This window comes from Geotrypetes seraphini, chromosome 6 (assembly GCF_902459505.1).
Source record: "Geotrypetes seraphini chromosome 6, aGeoSer1.1, whole genome shotgun sequence".
Taxonomy (NCBI): domain Eukaryota; kingdom Metazoa; phylum Chordata; class Amphibia; order Gymnophiona; family Dermophiidae; genus Geotrypetes; species Geotrypetes seraphini.
Genome location: NC_047089.1, coordinates 45,548,420 through 45,564,277, shown reverse-complemented (window position 1 = coordinate 45,564,277; position 15,858 = coordinate 45,548,420). Strand labels below are relative to the sequence as shown.

General features: G+C 44.3%; 1 protein-coding gene across 1 annotated transcript in view; it reads left to right on the top strand.

Moving 5' to 3' along the window:
• The window catches only part of ATP8A2 (ATPase phospholipid transporting 8A2), a 457,609-nt gene that overhangs the window by 345,204 nt on the left and 96,547 nt on the right, over positions 1–15,858 (top strand). Inside the window, exon 26 of the mRNA XM_033950263.1 lies at positions 7,988–8,095. Within this exon, the coding sequence (XP_033806154.1) occupies positions 7,988–8,095 (108 nt within the window). The remainder of the gene's footprint in view (positions 1–7,987; positions 8,096–15,858) is intronic.

The window sequence follows — 15,858 nt, the reverse complement described above, 5'->3', positions numbered from 1 at the left end:
ATACCATTTCCCGGATGACTGGGCCAAAAAAGGAAAATAATTTTTTAAGGAGCGACGGGGGGATACTCTCCATGAGATTGTTGGGAGTATTTAAGGATTGTAGGATTGAAAGGAGATTTGCTAGTGAAGGCAGTTTAAAGTTTGAACAAGTGCTAAATGACAAGTGAGTGGAGTCATCAGGGATGTGTGAAGGAGAGTCAGGAAGAGATATCTTTGGGATATCAGCCCTCTCTTCTTTCTCAGCAGAATGGTCAATTACTACATCCCAATCTCCGCATTCTCAGTCTGACGGCCTGGAAATTTAAAGCTCGCTCCTAACTCATCTTCCACTTTCTCAACCAGTGAAGACAGACCTTCTTGCAGCAAGGTGCCCATCTACTAGAAAGTCCTATCAATCTATATGGATTTTCCATCTGGGCACATGAACAGCAACAGGATCCTTTTCATTGTTCAGTTGATTATATCTTATCATACCTTCTACATTTATCAAATTCTGGCCTCAAACTCTGTCAGATTTCATCTAGCAGCTATCTCGGCCTACCATACTGTTGTAGACAGTAAGCCTATCTCACATATCCTCTCATTTCTCGTTTCATGAGAGGTCTAATTTATCTTCGACCTCCACTTCGAGACCCTTCTCCAGCGTCAGTCCTGAATTTGGTATTGGATCAATTAATGCAAGCTGCTTTTGAGCCTTTGTGATCTGCTTACATGGAAAAACAGACTTTCTCACAGCTTTAACTTCAGCCAGAAGAGTTAGTGAACTTCAAGCACTAGTCACATATTATCCTTATCTCCAATTTTTCCCTAGCAGACTACAACTATGAGCTCATCCAAAATTCCTTCCTAAAGTTGTCATGGATTTTCATCTAAACCATACTATAACTTTACCAACGTTTTTTTCTCCTCCTCATTCCTCTACAGTGGAGCAATCTCTCCACACACTAGACCAACTATTCATTTCCTACAATCCAACTACCAGAGGAAAATCAGCATCAAAAAGAGCTCTTTCCTCTTGGATAGAACAATGCATCAATTTTTGCTACTCAAGAACAAACCTACAACTGTCTGGTTTCATTGGCGCGCATAAAGTACAAGCTACAACTTCTTCAATAATGAATTTGAAATCCATCCCCATTCAAGATATTTGCAAGGTTGCAACTAGGTCGTCAGTGCATACTTTTACAAGGCACTATTGCCTAGATCAGAATTTAACACAAGATGTTTGTTTTGGTCAATCAGTCTTACAAAATGTATTTGCACTGTGACTATTTTTACCACCATCCTTATCCTTCGTTAAGCTTGGGACTTGGCAACAAGTCTGCCTGCATATCCCCTGCTTGTCTCTGGAGAAAGCAAAGTTGCTTACCTGTAACAGGTGTTCTACGTAGACAGCAGGGGAATTCAGCCACACTTGCCTGCCCTTCATCCCCTCGTCTCAATTTCTTTCATTGCTAGAGACAAAACTAACAGGCTAAGGGGAGGGGCTATAGGTGTAGGGACTCCTGCACATGCCCAGTAAGCTCAAAGCTTACCTAACTGTGAGAGAGCACCAGCATATAGGCTCAGTCAGAGGACTTCACCAACAAGTGTTGCTACATTCCCATGCTGTCTACGGAGAACACCTGTTACAGGTAAGCAACTTTGCTTTCTTTGCCATGTGGGGCAAATGTTATAGTATAAATCATGAGATTGAGATCCCAAGGATTATACAGCAAGATTGAATCTGCACAGGAGAAGAAACAACACAATTGTGTGCCTTCCCTTATGCTACCATGAGAGCTGAGCCACCAGAGTAAGAGCTTGAATAGGGCTTCTGAGAGGACAGAAAGCAGGATAGAAGGGTTTTAAATTATCTGCCCTATACTTTTTGCCATCTCAAAAATCCCAGCACTTTAGGTGACCACCTTGATCACCTAATGAATGTGCCAGCCCTGGCTAAGTGCTGCATATAATTATATATGCTAGCATTTAGCTATATATAAGAGGCAGAACAAGGGACGGGCTGGGAGCAGACAAAAGAGATTTCCAAAAAGTGGTGACATACAGCCACTCTTCAATAGTTATCTGCAAAATAGCAGGCTCAACTTATTGCATAGTTATCATTTCTGCATATATTCAGCAGCATTACTTAAACATGTAACACCATTGAATATATGAATAAAGTAAGTGGCCCCACTGGCACTTTGGTAATAACCAACAAAACAGGCCCAGAGTTTGTGTTTATTCAAGTGACAAAAAAGTTCTGTTAGCTATGTTTCCTCAAAATAGCAAGTTTGAAATGGACAACAGCTAGAGATGTAGAAGGAGGGAATACATTAAATCTGGAAGAAAAATGAATGCTGGGAAAAATAAGGATTTGGATGTTAGGGTGTCTAACTGGAGAAAATATTTGCCAAGTAAGTTTAGCAGGTATTCAACTAAACCTACACTGGATAGATTTAATTTGCTCAGCTTTGGACACCAAAACATAACCAACTAGTGTTCAAAAATTAGTCATGTCAAACAACCCCACTCTTCCAAGTTAGTCCTGCAGAGGATCCACTTTGTGGGACAGCTCTGGCTGCGGGAGAGTGTAGACTCTGAGGTCAAGGGTCTGCTTCCAAGGGACAGAATGCTTTGCAGTTCACCCACTTGGACAGATTGCACTAACAGTTTGGGGGCTCAGGGACCATTCCCTTGGAAGCAAAGCTCGTCCAGGTTTGTCTGCAGTAGGCTTGAAAGCATGGTGGCTTTTTCCAGGATTGGGGCTGACTGCGTTCCTCCCCTGTTTGTGTGCGCTTGATCTGGTGGGGGTTGAGGTCTTCGGCTGGTTTGTTGGGCTCGAGAGGCAGTCAGAAGACACAAGCAGTCCAGATTCCAAGGCTTGTTGAGGCAGAGGTTCTCCCTGTAAGCTGTTTGCAGCTTTCATTCTTGAATCTCCCAACATACAGCATGGCCCAGTGAGTAACAGACTGATAGCCTGACAAACTAAATCAGGGAGTTTCTTAAAATCTATTGGGGGGAGTTCAAGGGTTGGAGATACGTCCCCCAACTCTAAAATTCCCAAATCACAATATTTTATTTTTCAGTGTAGCTCCCCCGGGCTGTTTTTGGTAGTCATCTTGGATTTCCTGATTTGAAATGAAAAGTCTCTATCTGCCTTGAAGCACCATGATTTGCGTTAAAACAGGTGGGATGGACTTGTCAGGTCAGGATACTTTGGATTCATGCCCTATATGTGGTGGATGGCCATCCAAGAAGCATCTGTGTTTCACATGCCACACAGCACATGAGGGGGAGCAGGAGTCGCTGGCTTAGCCCCCTCTGGTCCCTCAGGGGTGTTAGTACCAAAATTGACTCGGGGAGCGAGAGAGTGAGTCCCCCAGCAAAACACAGCCACAGTGTGGCTGGAAAACTCCAAGTAGGACAGTGTTCACATGGGCTGTCTAGACATCAGGGGCAGGGGTTTCCTCCTGAATTTATTAATATGATGTTTGAGTTTATATGATTAACAAAGGCTACATTGAACCCTCCAGTTTTTAGTGATTGGGGTGGATTATGTGGCTGATGCTCTAGTGCTCTATATGACATGTTCAGAATTCTGAGCAAAATGTCAACTTACTCCATTTTTGCCTTTAAGTGGTGAATGCGGCCTTCAAGATTCCACGTTTCCGAATGGAGACGGTGAGGTCGGTGATTGCATCAGTGATGCCAGGAAAATTTCTTGCCTTCCTGGATTTGACAGAGGCCTATCTGCACATTCCTATTTTTCTGGACCACAGGAAGTATTTGCGGTTCCATATATTGGAGCATCACTTCCAGTTTGCAGCATTGCCCTTTGGGCTGGCCACAACACCATGAACCTTCACCAAGGTGATGGTGGTAGTTTCAGCTCACCTACACAGGACAGACATACATGTCCATCCATACCTGAATGATTGGCTAATCAGAGCCTAGTTCAAAGCTGAGGACAAACTAGCGGTTCACCGAGTGATGCAATTGCTGCAGAAGCTCGACTGTGTGGTCAACTTCCAGAAGAGCCACCTAGAACCAACGCAGAGCTTGGAATACTTGAGAGTTCACAGAAAAAAGCTTTTGAATCAGATATGGGAGTTTCCGAGCATGCCAGTTTCGACGGCCTGGCAGTACTTGCAGGTTCTGGAGTCAGTGGTTGCAATCATGGGACATAGACCCCTGGGCAAGGGTACATTTGTGTCCACTCCTAGAGATGCTCCTTTCCCAATGGTGCCCACAGAGGGATCCACTTCACCAGCAGCTTCCTTGGATAGCAAAGCCCATCGCAGTCTGATCTGGTGGTTGAATCTTCTCTCTCTCACCAGAGGGGTTCCCCTCTGCATCTCTTCATGGGTGATTTTAATGACTGACACCAGCCTTTATGGCTGAGGAGCATATTGCAAGGGATGACTAGTTCAGGGATGCTGGTCCCTTTCACAGTGAAAGTGGTCAATCTACCTTTTGGAACTTTGGGCCATCTGCGTGGTGTTCCAGGAGTTAGGGAGCGCCATACAGAGCAAAGTGGTTCAACTTTTCTCAGACAACACAATGGCGGTGGCCTATGTCGTTTTCCAAGGGGACATCAAAAGCACTTCTCTACACTTGGAAGCCCAAATGCTATTTTGATGGATGGAGGCCTATCTTCTGGCATTCTCGGCAATGCATTTGGCAGGAGCGGGCAATGTGCAAGCGGATTTCCTCAGCTGGAAGACCCTGGATCCCGGGGAATGGTCCTTGTCCCAGGAAGCCTTCACCTGCATAGTGAATCAGTGGAGGCAACCAACATTTGACCTGATGGCATTGGTTGCGAACAAAAATACAGATCGATTCTTCAGTCGAAGACTGAAGTCGGGAAGTGAAAGTCTGGATGCCCTGGTTCAACCCTGGCCAAAGGCAGGTCATCTATATGCCTCCCCTCCATGGCCCATGATAGGCTGACTTCTGTGCAGAATTATGGCTCACCAGGGAAGGTTGATTCTAGTGGCACCAGACTGGCCAAAACGCCTGGTCTGACTGCAAAAAGATCAAAGTCTTAAACTTCCCTGTCATTCCCAGCTACTCACACAAGACCCAGTTGCCCTTCAGGATCCAGTATACTTTGGTCTTATGGCATGTCTCTTGAGCACGCTGTGCTAATGCACAAATGCTAGTTGGATGGAGTTGTCTCCACCATTCTGAGGTATAGGAAAAAGTCAACTGTATCAGTGTACACGAAGACCTGGAAGTGTTTTCAAACTTGGTGTGTTTGGCTCCAATCTTGGTGATATTCGTCTTGATCCAGGAAGGTCTAGAAAAAGACCTAACCGTTGGCTCCCTGAGAGTTCAGATAGCTGGGCTCTCCTGTGTTGGACCCAGGATCAATAAGAGCACTCTTGCTGCACATACTGATGTATCCAGATTTTTGAATGGTGCTTTATGGCTCCGCCCTCCATCATGACAGCCTTTTCTGACGTGGAATCTTAATCTGGACCAAGCTTCTTTGACGGACCTTACCATCAAGGGTGTGTTTGGTGGTAGTCACCTCCACCCGGAGAGAGTTGGAACTTCAGGTTTTGTCCTGCAGAGATCCTTTTCTTAGGATTACGGATTCAAGCGTGACCTTGTGCATAGTCCCATCATTTTTGCCAAAAGTGATTTCCAGTTCCGCATCAACCAGGAAGTACACTTGCTGCCTTCACACCTTCTGGTTCAAGAAAACATGATCAGGTGTTAAAATCATTGGATGTCAGCAGACTCATACTGCTGTGTCTAGAAATTGTAAATGAATTTCAATTGTCAGATCATCTGTTTGTGCTGGCTGGAGCAGCCTGTAAGGTCAGCCAGCATCAAAAGCAACTATTTCAAGATGGAGCCATATGGCCATTTTCCCACCTATATCAGAAGTGGAAAGCGTCCGCCTAAATCTGAAGGCGTATTCCACGAGAGATGTTACTTCTTCATGGGCGGAATCCATTGCCGTTTTCCCAGAAAAGATCTTTAGAGCTGCCACTTGGTCTTCTCTGCATACAATCACAAAGTTTTACAGAGTAGATGTGGTGGCCTATGCATTTGGATCTTCTAGTGGTAGGCTCATTTGTCCCACCCTAAGCTACAGGGGCTGCTCTTATGTCCCAAGTGTTTAGGAATAGAGTGTCTGTCGTATTAGAAGGAAAGATTAGTTTCTTGCCTCATTAATCTTCTAGTAGACATACACTCTATTCTTGAAACCTGCCCTGCCGGATGTGAATTCGGACATCTTGTTTCTTTGGTCCAGCCTTGACAAGAATAGAGGCAGCGACTATTGCGTTGAAGTATCTATACATATCTCTCACTCTTAGTGCAGGTTGCACTCAAGTTGGTTACTTTATGTATTGCAAATGTTTAAATTTGGTTATCTGTTATATGTTTGACGATATGTTTGATATGAGCAGAACAGACTTTCTCAGGGAGAGTCCATGTACCTCTCCCTCTTCTGTTTCTTATCCAGGGCTGACTGTCTGCTTTGCTATGAACTGAGGAGTTGAAGGACAGCCAAGAGGTAAGGGAGAAGGAGCAAAAAGAATGCAAATGAAGCTCCTTACAAGAGTTCTCGCGAGAAGAGGTTGACTATCCAATTGTTCAGGAATAGAGTGTATGTCTACTAGAAAGAAGATTAATGAGGTAAGAACCTAATCTTTCCTTATGTTAGTAAGCATGTAAGACTAGAGAATGACACAGGGACTGTTTCAACCCACAGGAATGGTGGGAAAAAATTGGCCATTCGTCACAGTCTCCCTTCCCACCCCTCCCTTTTCATGCTCCTTGCCAGCAGCCCCCCTCGCAATTGTGGATCCAACAGCCCCCCCTTGTGAGTCCAGCAGCCCCCCTCCCTCCCTATCAGAGGTCCAACAGCTCGCCTCCCTCACTCCAGATTGTGGGTCAAAACTGGCAAAAAAAAACCCCTGTGACTCCCCTGGGTTGGCCCCTTTGTGCCTCCTGGGGTGGGCCTGCCAGCATCTCAGAAGCTTCATGAACAAAGGCAGCCAACACTGCACACAGAGCTGCTCCGGGGCCTTCTGGCTGAATCCCTCCTCCCAATGTAATTTCTGGTTAAACTTGGTTGCACCGGGAGGGGCCTAAGGCCTTAGGCACCTGGGCCAGCCAGAATCTTAGGCCTCTCCCCCAGTGCATTCTGGGATGCAACTTCGATTGACCAGATCCCATAGGTGCCTGGGCCAATCAGCGCCTTAGGCCCCTCCCCGGTGCATCCCAGAATACACCGGGAAGTGGAAGACCCGCCATTCTGTGGAGGTGGGCCTACTGGCAGGAGGGAGTAAATATTCCTCCAGCTGGCCTACAAGAAAAAGGTAATGGGGGATCTGGGTGGGCTTGTGTGGTGTCCGAGTGGGGGCAAGTTTTCAGGGGGTTCCGGCAGGAGGGAGTGGGCATCACTCCTGCCGGTGATCTTCGGGGTATGGGGTTTCTGGCAGGAGGGAATGGGCATCCCTCCTGCCAGTGTTCTTCAGGGGATGGCAGCAGGAGGAATTGGGCACTCCTCCTGCTGTGGACATTGGGGGGGAGGCGTCAGGGGTTCATGCAGGAGAAACTGGGCATCTCTCCTTCCGGCCGACTTCATGGCCGAGGGGTTTCCTGCCACGGCCACTGAGCTGATCGTGGCAGGGAGATTCCCTTGCCGCGATCAGCTCAGCAGCAACACGTTTCTTTAACCAGCGTCTGTGACATGAATTGGCGTGGTTAGGTGGAGTTAGATGTCTGTCCATTAGGACAGATGCGATTCTATATAGGACACCTATATGCGATTCTCAAAAGCCGCTTAAACGGCTGCTGAGACTGGGCTTCCTATACAGAATCCGGCCCTGAATTAACATTATGGCTTATCTCTCTTTAGTAAAAGGGCCCCTAAATGTTGATAGTTAAATCAGTCCTTGACCAAGAAGTTGATTTTTCCAGTAAGATAATCTGCTCTAAGTACAAAGCAAAGTTTATATTTTTTATTGTTCTTCCTTCACAGTTTAGTCATCTTGCCGTATGGGGAAGCATGCTGCTATGGTTACTATTTTTTGGAGTTTACTCTTTAATGTGGTCCACCATTCCTATTGCACCAGATATGTTTGGACAGGTAAGTCAGTCTTAATATAGGCCCTCTTTTTCTGTTCAAGTTCTCATATTTCTGTTATAAAATAACATTCGGTATGCTTCCGAGTTACCTAAACTCTTATTTTAGTCCGAGTTATACATACAAGAGTTCTCGAAGATTACATCTGTTCGCCTATCCCTCAGTAAAATTTTGCCAGTATAAAAGGTTTATGAAAGAATCTTTGCCTTTCAGGCAGCTAAATTAAATATTTGACTTGCCTGGTTTATGTTAGAAGCCTCTTCTTACCTGGATTTTAGAAAACAGATAACTCAATTATTCAATAGGCTAGGGTCTTAATACTTTTTACATTTTTATCTTGTTTTGTAAAATTCTCTGCATTCTTTTATACTGCATGTACTTTATATTTTATGTGTTTCTTCAACTAAATGCCTTCAATTGCTGTCTTTTTAAATAAGTTGTACTGTTTGTATCTTATTCAATTGTTGTGAACCGCTTAGAACTCTCGGGTATGGCGATATAAAAAAATAAATTTATTATTATTTTTTTATTATTTAATTCAGGTTAGAAGTTTCTACCGTATCCCAGGGCACTAAATACTCCGTTGCTCATAGGAATTCTATGAGCATCAGAGCATTTAGCTCTCTAGGCCGTGGTAGACCTCTACTGCAGCTTAGTAAAAGGGGGGGATAGTGAATTAGAGTGGTTAGTATTTTAACTTTAATTTGTAGCATCTTTTACTTGAAAGACATAGGGAATTATTTTTATATTGTTTTCTCAAGAATAAGATCTCTCAAAGAGGAACATTCGCTGAGAGAATTTAGGAAATTACTCTGTTTATATTTAAAATTAGTCTTCATTGAAATCATTTCCAAATATGTATATTATTGTTCTATAAATCTTATTCTCATTCCCATTGTCAACTTGATCTGAGAAATTAATAAGAAATGGTTCTGTGTTTATCTCATCCTTCCTAATTTATCCTAATTATCTGTTTGATTTCCATTTCCCAGTACTATTTATTTGAAGTCCTAATATTCTTAAACTATCAGCTGGTGTTGGGCAATATAGTCTTTTAGACTAGTTCATCCTATTTTCAAACCTCCTTTTAAGACAGTGGTTCTCAACCCTGTCCTAGGGGACCACCAGTCAGTCGGGTTTTCAAGTTATCCCTAATGAATATGCATGAGAGAGATTTGCATATAATGGAAGTGGCGTACCAATAGGGGGCGGTCCACCCCAGGTGCAAGCCCTGAGGGGGTGCTCCTGGCCTTGGCGTCCAGTTCCGCCCCCCCGTCCAGATTTTCCCCCCAGCCCCCCCCCCCCAACCGTTTGAGGCAGAGAAGCAGCCCGCAGCGGGATTGCGATGCCAGCGATCCCTGCGTTGCTTCGGCGCTGCTTCCTCCACCGCAGTCCTGCCCCCACCTCTGACGTAGGTGGTGCGGGGAGGTCAGGGGGGTGAGCGGTCCTTCGGGGTCGGGCGGGCAGGCAGGCCTTCAGGGGAGGGGGGAAGGGGCAGGCAGGCCAGGCCAGGGGGACAGGCAGGCCAGCCTTCAAGAGGCGGGGGGCAGGCAGGCCGACCAGTGGGACAGGCAGGCAGGCAGGCCTTTAAGGGGGGGACACGCAAGCAGGCCTTCAAGGGGGGGGGGGGGACAGGCAGGCAGGCCAGGGGGACAGGCAGTCAGGCCTTCAAGGGGGGGGAACAGGCAGGCAGGCCTTCAAGGGGGGGACAGGCAGGCAGGCCGGCCTTCAAGGGGGGAGAACAGGCAGGCAGGCCTTCAAAGGGGGGGGGACAGGCAGGCAGGCCTTCAAGGGGGGGACAGGCTTTCGGGGGAGTGCAGGCCTTCGGAGGGGGACAGGCCTTCAGGGGTGGGATGCAGACCTTTAAGGGGGGACAGGCCTTCATGGAGGGGGGGCCTTGGTGTAGAAGTACACGGAGGGAAGGGGGGTTCAAAGAGACGCGCATATGCTGGACTTTGGGTGGGAAGAAATAATGAGTCTGAAAATAGAGGAGAGGGAGAGAGATGATGGACCATGGTTTTTAGGGAGGGAAGGAACAGAAAGGGAGAGAGGTTGGACACAAGGGATGGTGTGGAGGGGGGATAGAGATACTGGATAAGAGGGTAGTTGGGAAAAGAAAGGGAGAGATGGTGGACCCTGGGGTGGTGGGGAAGGAGGGAGAGATGCTGGATGAAAGGGTAGTTAAGAAAAGATGGATCTGTGGAGGGAGACGAAAAAAGGATAGATGCCAGACATCTGGGGGAGGGAAGGGAAATGGAAGGGGAGGACAGAGATGGCAGATGGATGGTTAGCACGGAGAAAGAAGAAAGGAGACCCTGGCAAGCAAGTTATCAGAAGACAACCAGAGCCTTGGACCAACAAGATTTGAAAAATAACCAGATAACAAAAGGTAGAAAAACTAATTTTATTTTCTGTTTTGTGATTACAATATGTCAGATTTGAAATGTGTATCCTGCCTGAGCTGGTGTTAGACCGCAAACGTGAGCTAGGATTTAACAGAGAGGAAAAGTCCTTTTTGTTTCTTTATTTTATTTACACCACAGCGCCAGTGTGATTATGAGAAGCCAAAGGGGGGTGAAAAAGCTATAAAATAAACCCACCAGGGATGTTTGAAAAAAACACCCAATTGGGCAGGAAAATTGAATCGAGAAACCAATTCATTAGGCTGAATTGAATCGAAATTTTTTATTTTTTTTTCCTGAATCGGGCAGCACTAGTTTGCGCTACTGTCTTAGACTTTAGGACCTGGGATTGTGGAGAGATGGCATCCTCAGTACTTTATAATGCAAGTGAAACGAGGATTTGGTCAGACTTTTGAAGGGTCTGCAGAAGAAAAATATTGTATAGGCCGGGGACATGAGACAGCAGGAAACGGGAACTTTTCTTCCTTCTATTTTTGTGAATGGCAAGGCTGAGGATGTCAGAGAGTTCAGTTAAAATATGTGCTTTATAAGAAAATATAATAATGTGTTTTATAAAGTTTAGATATGTAGTAGCACAGTTTTATTTTATCCCAAGACTCAACTAATCTATATAATGAGTCAAAGGGAGACATACATCTAAGTCAACCTTTTTTGTCCTGGAATATTGGTACGTTATTACCCCGATCCTCAGCGGCACCACTTGGAACTCAAACCATTCTCATTGTTCCAAGCTTTACGTGTCAGATCGTCACTGGATCGTTTTACGTTATGACCTTATTCCTTTTTTTTAAATTTTTCTTTTTGAAACTATTCACATTTTTTCAAAATTATTATCATGAAGAATTTTTATCATGAAAACTTTTTTGTTACTTAGCTTAGTTCTGTGGTCTCTGGCAGGGGGTTAACACCGACATGTTTCGCATTCAAGCTTTATCAAGGAACCCCTATCGGACATAAAATAAATTATGTCTATCAGAATAGTAACAGGAATACTAAAAATAATTTACAATGTATAGATAGCAGTAAAGGACATCTAACTTCATAAGACCTAAATCTGCTAAACTTGTCTTACCTCCATATAAATACCGCCACACTCTGACCACTAATCAAGAGCAATGGCGGCGGCGTTTTTACAGGATATTTATAGAGCAAGACCCAAGAGCACTGTACCCACGTGATGACGTGGCCCACAGCGTCACGGGACTGCTTGCCGGTTTTAAAGCTATAGTGTACTCATGTAAAGAGACTAACAGCCACCCAGAGTTACAACTAGATTAATGTGCCCCATTCTAATTCTTCATTCAACCCTTTAGGAGATATTGTATTTAGTACATAAATCCATCTCTGTTCTTTATAATTAAGCCTTTCTTCACTAATTCCCCCTCCATCATAACCGGCTTCCAAGCTTTCAATTATTCGCCAGCGTATCTGTTCTATGCTGTGTTGTTTGTCTAGAAAATGTTCCACCATAGGGGCTTGTAAGTTCTTTGTCTTAACTCGTGACTTGTGTTCATTCAACCTGATATGCACGGGCCTAGATGTGCGGCCCACGTAAACCAGGTTGCACGGACAAATTATAACATAAATTACATTGGCTGACTGGCAGTTCGTGTCTTTGTTAGATTTTATTACTTTGTCAGTCTGAGGATCTTTCCAAGAGGCTCCTATGATTGTGGTAGAACACCATTGACAGTGTCCACATTGTATATGTGTGCCTTGTTCCTGTGTCTTGTAGTTACCCAGCTTTTGTTGTATCAGAACCTGCCCTATTGTTTTCCCTTTCTTAAAGGAGAACATAGGGATTTCAGGAAATATAGAATGAACTTGCAATATATGCCAATATTTTCTGATAAGAGATATTAGTTCTTTAGCTGCTATGGAATAGGGAAGAACACATATTAATTTATCTGTATCATCTTCCATTTGTTTTTCTGTCAACAGTAGATCTCGATTTGCATATTTCGCTCTTGTAAAGGCTTGTTTTATAGATTTTGACGGATAACCTCTAGCCTTAAACCGTCTGGTTAGCTCGGCTGCTGCTGTTTTGAAATCATTGTCATCAGAAGATATTCTGCGAGCCCTCAAAAATTGGCTCACTGGGAGGTTAAACTTCAAACGGAACGGATGGTGACTGGAAAAATGTAACAAGGAATTGCGGGCCACTGGCTTTCGAAAAAGTTGGGTGATTAATCGGTTTTCATCCTTCACTATGCGTATGTCCAAAAACTCAATTTGAGATCTGCTATAAGAAGGGGTAAACTGAAGATTAGGGTTTCTGGTGTTAATCCACTCAAAGAACTCCAAAAGGACTGTTTCCGGACCTACCCACAAAAAGAAAACATCATCCAAAAACCTCTTCCACAGGGTAATATATTGGAAAAATTTAGATGGATAAATTTCACGATCTTCAAATCGTCCCATGTACAGAGTTGCCACTGATGGGGCTAACGTAGCCCCCATCGCAACTCCTTGAATTTGCTGGTAATAAACCCCTTCAAACAAAAAATAATTCTTCCCTATTACCCATTCTGCCAGCAAATTCAAGGAGTTGCGATGGGGGCTACGTTAGCCCCATCAGTGGCAACTCTGTACATGGGACGATTTGAAGATCGTGAAATTTATCCATCTAAATTTTTCCAATATATTACCCTGTGGAAGAGGTTTTTGGATGATGTTTTCTTTTTGTGGGTAGGTCCGGAAACAGTCCTTTTGGAGTTCTTTGAGTGGATTAACACCAGAAACCCTAATCTTCAGTTTACCCCTTCTTATAGCAGATCTCAAATTGAGTTTTTGGACATACGCATAGTGAAGGATGAAAACCGATTAATCACCCAACTTTTTCGAAAGCCAGTGGCCCGCAATTCCTTGTTACATTTTTCCAGTCACCATCCGTTCCGTTTGAAGTTTAACCTCCCAGTGAGCCAATTTTTGAGGGCTCGCAGAATATCTTCTGATGACAATGATTTCAAAACAGCAGCAGCCGAGCTAACCAGACGGTTTAAGGCTAGAGGTTATCCGTCAAAATCTATAAAACAAGCCTTTACAAGAGCGAAATATGCAAATCGAGATCTACTGTTGACAGAAAAACAAATGGAAGATGATACAGATAAATTAATATGTGTTCTTCCCTATTCCATAGCAGCTAAAGAACTAATATCTCTTATCAGAAAATATTGGCATATATTGCAAGTTCATTCTATATTTCCTGAAATCCCTATGTTCTCCTTTAAGAAAGGGAAAACAATAGGGCAGGTTCTGATACAACAAAAGCTGGGTAACTACAAGACACAGGAACAAGGCACACATATACAATGTGGACACTGTCAATGGTGTTCTACCACAATCATAGGAGCCTCTTGGAAAGATCCTCAGACTGACAAAGTAATAAAATCTAACAAAGACACGAACTGCCAGTCAGCCAATGTAATTTATGTTATAATTTGTCCGTGCAACCTGGTTTACGTGGGCCGCACATCTAGGCCCGTGCATATCAGGTTGAATGAACACAAGTCACGAGTTAAGACAAAGAACTTACAAGCCCCTATGGTGGAACATTTTCTAGACAAACAACACAGCATAGAACAGATACGCTGGCGAATAATTGAAAGCTTGGAAGCCGGTTATGATGGAGGGGGAATTAGTGAAGAAAGGCTTAATTATAAAGAACAGAGATGGATTTATGTACTAAATACAATATCTCCTAAAGGGTTGAATGAAGAATTAGAATGGGGCACATTAATCTAGTTGTAACTCTGGGTGGCTGTTAGTCTCTTTACATGAGTACACTATAGCTTTAAAACCGGCAAGCAGTCCCGTGACACTGTGGGCCACGTCATCACGTGGGTACAGTGCTCTTGGGTCTTGCTCTATAAATATCCTGTAAAAACGCCGCCGCCATTGCTCTTGATTAGTGGTCAGAGTGTGGCGGTATTTATATGGAGGTAAGACAAGTTTAGCAGATTTAGGTCTTATGAAGTTAGATGTCCTTTACTGCTATCTATACATTGTAAATTATTTTTAGTATTCCTGTTACTATTCTGATAGACATAATTTATTTTATGTCCGATAGGGGTTCCTTGATAAAGCTTGAATGCGAAACATGTCGGTGTTAACCCCCTGCCAGAGACCACAGAACTAAGCTAAGTAACAAAAAAGTTTTCATGATAAAAATTCTTCATGATAATAATTTTGAAAAAATGTGAATAGTTTCAAAAAGAAAAATTTAAAAAAAAGGAATAAGGTCATAACGTAAAACGATCCAGTGACGATCTGACACGTAAAGCTTGGAACAATGAGAATGGTTTGAGTTCCAAGTGGTGCCGCTGAGGATCGGGGTAATAACGTACCAATATTCCAGGACAAAAAAGGTTGACTTAGATGTATGTCTCCCTTTGACTCATTTTATAAAGTTTAGAAGCATTGCTGGCCTACCTGGTGAAGTGTTCCTAATGGTGGTGGTGGTGGGAGCGTGTCAATGTATTGAGAGGAAGAGGTGGTCTGGGAAATTCTGCTGAGCAGATTCCGGGCCCATTTCCACCCCCCAGTTAGTCCACTCCACTCAACTGGTTCACACACTGAGTGGGTCTTTGGGTGTTGTGCCTGGGTAGTTGTTTTGGGATCTCTTCCAGTGGTTTGTCAGTATCTCCTTGTGGTCCAAGGAAGGAAACTTTGTTAACCTTAGCATTGACCTTCAGAATATGTTTTTAACAGCGCTGCTGAGAACCATACAGCTTATAGCAGAATTAGCTCCTCTGCTTCATTCCTATAGCAGTTGCAACACTTTACTCCTAAGCTTTACCACTGAGGTTGCAGAGGTCAGGGTCATATGCACAAAACTCATTGTGTGTTTAACGATAGTCACTAAACCAATTTTAACAGGTTTAGTGATAAAGTATTGCATCTATTAATGCACAAAATGGTAAAATGTGATCTTTTTTTTTTCCATGGTTTGTAGCAGCCTTCGATAATCTGGAAGTGCCAGCACATTAGAAAAGCCAGCCCCATTTTAAAAAAGTCATGCTGTTCCCCCCAACAACAGCCCCCTCCCAATGACGCCCCCCAAAAAAATCAGGCCACCCAGACCCCACCCCCACACCCCTGACCCTCACCCCCTTGAATATCGGCAGGAGGGATGCCCACTCTCTTCTGTCTCAGCAGCCACCCAGAACCCCCCAAGTATCCAACCTCCCCCCTGTGAAAATTAGCAGCAGGGATGCCCATTCCCTCCTGCCTCATCCATCCATGCCCCCCACACCCATACCCACCTGCCATGCCCCCCAACCCACTTCCCATACCTTGTTCAGAAGATCGGCAGGAAGGATGTCCACTCCCTCCTGCCAGCAG